Below are 7,500 nucleotides of genomic sequence, written 5' to 3' on the forward strand. Positions count from 1 at the left end.
GTAACATTGAATCTGCATACATTTGCTTTTAGTGGCCCTTCAGTTGTGTTCTATTCATGGAAATTAGTGATTCTAATTGCTTCTGTCATTGTTATCTACAATTCGCTAAAAGACATCAATCGCGCCAGCTGCTCTTGAAACTGAAATCATTCCTAGTTTTGATTTAACTAGAATACACACGTTTGTACAAATGAACTTCTTGCCCTTGTTCTCTATTTGAGGTAGTCAACTCAGCTACTCCTCTTTGACGATTCGCTCATGGAAAACTAAGGGACGTATTCTAATGGTAAGGTGGGGCAATACGAAATACAGAAGCCCCTTCGCTTGTCGCGCAGAATTGTTTCGTTTGCAAGTTTTGGGTCGATGTTTAGCGTTTTTCTCCCCGCATTAACAAAACCATTTGTTGCGAGTTGAAGAAATGCAGCGCGCTGATTGATTGGTGTAAGTCCAAGCCAAATTGCGAGTCTGATGAAAAACTAGCAACAAAGCCAAAATTTGTTGCTCAAAATAGGCCCGCACTCTACTTTTCGTAACAGCTTTCTTCAATCCAAGTTGATCGCGCAAGGTGAAAAAAAAACCGTGAAATATAGGCCCAAAACTTGCAACGAAACAATGTTGCGCGACAAGTTGAGGGGTTTTTTTTGTATCTTGTTATTAGCAGCTTTTAAATAGGGAGTTTCAGAAATAACGACTTCGACGCAAATCTACCTAGGAATCAGGATAGGTTGTTGCTCATTGTCACAAAGTCTCTCGAAAATAAATACAGCGTTAAAATAAAAAGAAAGGCAACTCAGGATTTGGTTATCTCATATTGTTGCTTTGCAGAGGGCAGCGAAGAAATGTACAAAAAATTAAAACCACGTGCACGGCCATTTTTCTACTTATAAAATCTCTTTGTTTAGCAACGATCCCGTTGCCGCTGTCGTCCGTGGTGGTTTTTGCAAACTCCCTAATATCCCAAGGCTAAGTGTTGAGATCTGGCAAAGGAGTGCACACTACAATCATTACTTCTGCACCACGTTGGGATTAAGCCATTTCTCAACATCCCTGATCTTCTTTACTTCGGCTGATGATATCTTGAACAATCTGATAGCTTGCAGACTGAGGCCAGTAAATGGTCGGCGCGGAAAGTGACGTAGTTGGTTCGGGCTCAAACCTGGAGCAAACAAAGACAAACAGCTTAATAGCGAATCGAAGGGCACGCGTGACATCATGAATCAGACTCAGACAAACAAACTGCAATGGTGGATGATTTTGAAGATTTCTCTAAGGGCAAAAGCCGGTGTTCCTGAAAAAAAAAACTCGTGAAACAAAAACTTCGCGTACACTCTCTGTATTTCCTTCAGAACACGCTTATGTTGGGGAATTCAGCGATTTGCATTCTATTTTAGACTTCGTGCGTTTCGCTTTTGCAGAATAGCGGAATAATTAAGACGGATTCCACCCAGAGTTCAAGCAAAAAGTGCAAAATCTATTTACGTAAAATCTGCTCATAGCGTGGTAACGTTTGGAATACTATTTAAAACAACTCACTTTATATCATTTTGGACATCACCCACATACTTCTCATGTTCGTTTACTTGAAGTGTGATTATTTCGTTTGCTTTTGCTTTGTTTTAGCTTTGCTTTTAATTTTCGTTTCTTGTATTCGTGTTTTCCTTTTGTGCGTTTTTCCTTCTTGTGACGTCGTAACTGCCCCTTGACTAATCCTTATCCTTAACAGATCCTTAAGACTCTAAAACATGGCTCCAAAATCAAAATAGTGGGACAGAGGCACAGAGTAAAAGAAGAATAAAAATTAAAAAGACGAATAAGAGAGGACCGGAAGAAAACACTGAAAAGAAAAGAAATAAATATAATAGAAGGAAACAACGGTGTTGAAATTATTTGCTACGGGCTGGGGCCTAGTGTGGGGAGCTGGGTCTTGCCAATTACCCATGGTACTTGGCGGAGCGGTTTGAGTGGGAAAAAAAAGGCAACGGATATTTTGAAAATCAGAGTGACGAGAATTTGTTGTGAGGCAGAGTAGTAGAGGAGCGGAGTAATAAAGAGATCGAGAAATTTTAATCACCCTTGGAGGATCCACAAATGTTTTAAGTGTCTGTCAGACTTTGTGACGCCAGGGCTTTCTGGACACGAATTAAATAAACCTTAGGTTTTAAGCTCTGAATCAGTGTTCGCAAGTTATGTCCGAAAACCGGGACGAAGACGATAACAAACGGAAAGGAGAACTGAAGGTGGTTGTTGGAGTTTTCCAGTTCACTGGAATATGTGTGTAGTATAGTCCTATATGCATAAGCGTTTTCTTACTTCAACCTTCTTCCTTATGTCCTCCTGTGGCTTGAAAGGCTCATACTCGACACTTACGCCTCCTGGTTGGTTAGAAAGGTCAATCAGTTGGTCAGGTGTCAAATTTGTTCCTGGCATATTTCCTCGAACCCTCTGGAAGTACGCGTATTTGTGGTTCTTACTTTTTTTTTGCCAGTCGTCCCAGATCTTATCGATGAAAGCGTGATGAAGAAAAAACTCTGGAGCGGAAGCGGATTCTTGTGTGCACATGGTGGCACCGATCTGACAGTGTATATTGTTATGCAGTTCCGATCTCAGAGCCCGTTCAAACTCAATAAAGTCATCCATGTTCAAGACCTCTAACACATCTATCTCTTCAGGTGGATTTCCATTGAAATTCCGCATTAAGCAGTCTGGCCCACCACGCGCGTTATCTGGTCTCACTCGGCTCCAGGCGCCCTTTTTAAAAGGGCCGTCTAACACGCAGTTTTGACCAGTATCTTCACCATCTCCACCAAAGCCAGTGTCACTGTTCCAAACGCTATTTGGAGCTGTGCTAAACGGTTCCCTGGTATCTAGACTCCAGTCCCAGTAGGTCGCCGTAAAAGTGCAATCCGCTTTTCGCATGAGGTTCTCATATCGCAGTATGTAATAACGATGCCAAGGAAGAAAATGTTGCAGTCGATGAATACCTGTATTGAACAGCTCATAGTGCTCATTTATGAGCTGTTTGTATTCCGCCCTATAAGGACTACCGATTGCCGATACTTTCAATATGATACCTATGTGATTTTTTTTCTCTGCATCTGTCAATAATGTGAATTCCTTTCTAATTCGAACACAATTGACCAATTTGCCTCCAACACAGGTGCACCTTTGTCTACATTCATCATATGAAGTGCTTCCCTCTTCGCAACTTGTACCTAAAATCAAAATGGTAACAAAGACTTAAAAGAATATAGACATTAAACTTTTCTATTTCCAGCGCTTGAAAAGTACTCGCACATAAGCATCTCTTTTAGGAATTCACGAACCACGGAAACACAGTAAGAATTACATCAAGGGTAACTACCACTGAAGGTGGCCGAACACAGTTTTCAAGTGCCTATGCCTAATTAGCCTGCGAGCAGGCCCTCCGAGGGACTGGGGTTGGGGGTAGAATGAGAGCCTGCCCGCAAGGCTTTGTATTCTGAATGTCGCGTCCAAATTTTGGACGCAAAATACTGATTGGCTGAAATGAAATAACATCGTGACGTCACCAGTGACAAGCTCCGACAATAAGAAAGCCTCTTCGCTTCGCAGAGATGAGGTGGTCAGAAATGCGTCTGAGAAAATTGTAGAATGTTGCAATTTACCATAACTTTACATAATTAAAGGTCGGGCGACGCGATGCAATGGCTTCTCTACTGGAAGGAAGGAAGTTCTATCTCTGTTATCCACAGGATTGGGAAAAAGGCTTATTTCCCAACTGTTTTTCGTAGCGGCCAAAATACAACGAGGGCGACTTCATGTCACCGTGGTAGTTTCCTGTCCTCGACAAAGCATTATCGCTGATCACATTTGGACAAAAATGGGCCTTTCGGCTGCCTCTGTTGCTGATTTAACGATAGAGAACGATAGAGGGACTCTACACGATTTTAGCAAGTATTTGGTTAAGCCGAAAAGGCGACTCCACAAATGATTGCTCGATCTCCTCGTAACTCCGCAAATACTCAATAAACCTTTGAAATAAATTGGTGTAGGTATTAGAATATTGTAATGTATGTAATGTCTTGATTCATTAAAATAAATTAAAAAAGATAACCCCGCTTCGCTTTACCGAAATTTGGCAGCAGTTGTGGTCGACGATTCTCACACAGAGGAGATGCGGTCAGGGAAAACGAATTTCTCTATTACGATTCCCGTCGTTTGAAGTTTGTGTGCTTAATTTTTCCCTAACGAACGAAACATTTTTTCCGCGGAAGGGACTTCGACGAATTACCGTAATGAATATTCAGCTACGCTTTACAGCATCAGCAATAGTTGTTTTAGGCTTTTCTGGCAAAGTCTTCCTTCCTTTACAGTTTTTTTTTGAGTTTCTGCCTCGAGGAAATTGAAATACACAACAGGTGGCTTTCTGTTTTCTGTTCTTTTTTCAATGTTTACTTCGGGTGCGCGCTGATTGGCTAATTTTTGACAGCTCTCTCAGCGTGACATCAGGAGGCGGCATTCAAAATTCAAAGGGATGCGTGCAGGCTCTCCTTCTCTCCCACTGAGGAGAGAGAGCCTGCTCGCAGGCTAATGCCTAATTCACCATTACTTTTAAAGCATTTATGCTTTGGCGCCCGTTTTTTGCAAGAGTCAAGGTTAACCACAGAAGTATTTATTCTCGCATTTTGGCAAGGGTCTGTGCTGTTGCCATGGCAACGGGGCTGGTTAAAAACGTGGCTTAAAAAATGGTTTTTGCTTATTTAAAAAAAATCCAGTCGTTAGATTTTTTTCATCGTTTGCCCACTACGAATTGACATTGAATCCCTTCTGTCAACACTGGGTTTATTCTGACATAGGCGATTTTCGTAATTCGCCTTAAATCGTTTTCTGTATTATTAAAAATTCCCCATGTCAAAATTCAGATTTTTCGCGATAGATCATTCAAGTGGGTCCTGAACTATTATTTTGCCAAATTTCTTGAAATTCTAACGACTGGATCGTTAGAAATCAGCAAGTTTGTGCCAAAGCAATCGGTCTCAATTTGTCGAGCTACTGCGCATGCGTTGTATTTAACCGGGTTCTTTCGATTTCGAAAAATGCGAAAATTGCTAGGTTCTTTGCGTTGTTACCTTTTCTAACATGCATTTGTTATACAAGACTAAAGCCATCAACACACTGCGTTCAATTACGAAGAAAAATAGCAAAGATATAGCGGACATTGAGCAAATAAAATGATCGCTGTATCAAGGGCATGTTTGTTTTTGCAATCCTTGTGCGCGCGCTGAATCGCATCAGCAAGAGCGCGCGCGAAAACTGTGTTCGGCCACCTTAAAGGAATGTTAACCGACTGGTAACAGCAAGGCACAAATTTTCCGAAAGAACGGCCACGCGCTAGTGACGACGGTGACAGTGGTGGTAATGCCTAAGACATAAACAATTACACCTTTGCCTATGTTATTATGTCGGAAGTGGTTGTCCCTGTTTTATAAATAAATTACGAAAACCAACAACGCACTCAACCCACCGGTGACGACGGGTCCTCGAATCGTACCAGGGCTACAGTGATGGGAAGCTACAATCTTGGACAAATGAAATGGAACATTGAGACCACCCCTCCCCCCAAAATCAGTGATGGGAAAATGGCGCGTTTTGGCCTTCACACACTTTCATCCTTGACTTGGGGGAGAGGGGGCATTTCTGTTCCACTTTATTCTGTCCAAGATTGTCTATGAGCCCCTTCTTGCCGTTACCAGTAGTATATGGGGTAATCACGACACGAAATTTGCTCTCGTTCGCTCAAAAGTTACATCATCCGAGAGCACATCTCCCATTCAAAAAATAAACTGAGCAAGTGGCATTTCACGTTAACATAAATTGTAAACAACAAAGGGAATAAAACTATTGGGAAAAAAAAGAAAAAGAAAATGAAATCGGATGTAAGGAGGATTCGAACCTTCTGCCACAGGTTATCTACCCCATCCAACTATCCAACCTACCCACATTCAACGCTTTAGACTTTGCATCCGTGCGCTAACCATACCGAATACGCAAACTTGTTGAATTTTTAAGAACTGCATTTGCGCTCCCTTAAATTTGTTGGCGATATTTACCTGATCTATCTTCTGATTTTTCCACGCTGAAAAATAGAGCATGATTTACGTTCACAAAAGTGTTGATGGGCACGATTTGCGGGCTATCAGCAACGAATTTTGTCGATTTTTCACGATTTTATCGTCTGGCCAGAAAGGTGACAGAACAGATTGACACTTTTTTCCATTACTTGTTAACCGTGCTTAACCGTTGAAAAGCGTCTCAAAACAGACGTTAATCGTATAAAAAGTCTCGTGAATCGTGCCTTAAGCGTTTTAATGTCACGTAAAACCATTCAAGTGCTCTACAAAGCTTTAAAGGCGCTACTTTAATGCTTGAGTCTTTTGCCATTGCCTCGTTTAATCTCAGCGATGCGACCCTACATAGACCCTATAGTTTTATCGATTAACTCCCCAGAAATGCTTCCAGAGTAAGATCAGTAGTGGGCTTGAGAACTCTAACTCTTACTTTTGTTTCCTCGGGTATTCTTTTTGTCGATCACAATTTTTTCGTCAATTTTACGTAGTGTTATACCCTTATTCTTGATCGTACTGGCCAATTTTTACTTTAGGTTTGGCCTTTTTATACGCTTCGCTTCTCTTAAAATATCTTCCATGTAGTATCTCAACATAGCAACACTAGCGACGAGCGTGACTTCGTCAGAGGCCAGTGGTTTCGGATGATTAATGTGTTGACATATGACCTCTTAATTGACCAAATCTTGAATTGGTGACATCATAGCCTCCATGGACATGTCTATGAGCCCCTGCTTGCCGTTACCAGTAGTATATGGGGTAATCACGACACGAAATCTGCTCTGGTTCGCTCAAAAGTTACATCATCCGAGAGCACATCTCCCATTCAAAAAATAAACTGAACAAGGCCACACTGAAAAAAACTAAATGCAAGTGGCATTTCACGTTAACATAAATTGTAAACAAAAAAGGGAATAAAACTATTGGGGAAAAAAAAAAGAAAAAGAAATCGGATGTAAGGAGGATTCGAACCTTCTTACAAAGGTTATCTACCCTATCAAACTATCCAACCTACCCACATTCTACGCTTTAGACTTTGCATCCGTGCGCTAACCATACCGAATACGCAAACTTATTGAATTTTTAAGAACTGCATTTGCGCTCCCTTAAATTTGTTGGCGATATTTACCTGATCTATCTTCTGATTTTTCCACGCTGAAAAATAGAGCATGATTTACGTTCACAAAAGTGTTGATGGGCACGATTTGCGGGCTATCAGCAACGAATTTTGTCGATTTTTCACGATTTTATCGTCTGGCCAGAAAGGTGACAGAGCAGATTGACACTTTTTTCCATTGCTTGTTAACCGTGCTTAACCGTTGAAAAGCGTCTCAAAACAGACGTTAATCGTATAAAAAGTCTCGTGAATCGTGCCTTTAACGTTTTAATGTCACGT

General features: G+C 41.2%; 1 protein-coding gene across 3 annotated transcripts in view; it reads right to left on the bottom strand.

The window, feature by feature from the left end:
• Positions 1 to 7,500, bottom strand: part of LOC138047546 (tyrosinase-like) — a 37,866-nt gene that overhangs the window by 1,234 nt on the left and 29,132 nt on the right. For 2 of the 3 annotated variants that reach the window (XM_068894442.1, XM_068894441.1), the window contains exon 5: positions 2,272 to 3,212. In XM_068894442.1, coding sequence (XP_068750543.1) covers positions 2,287 to 3,212 — 926 coding nt within the window. In that variant the 3' untranslated portion in view covers positions 2,272 to 2,286. Of the gene's footprint in view, positions 1,157 to 2,071; positions 2,073 to 2,271; positions 3,213 to 7,500 lie in introns of those variants that run through there. The other variant, XM_068894443.1, reaches the window with a different exon arrangement.

Source organism: Montipora capricornis, chromosome 4, assembly GCF_036669925.1.
Source record: "Montipora capricornis isolate CH-2021 chromosome 4, ASM3666992v2, whole genome shotgun sequence".
NCBI lineage: Eukaryota > Metazoa > Cnidaria > Anthozoa > Scleractinia > Acroporidae > Montipora > Montipora capricornis.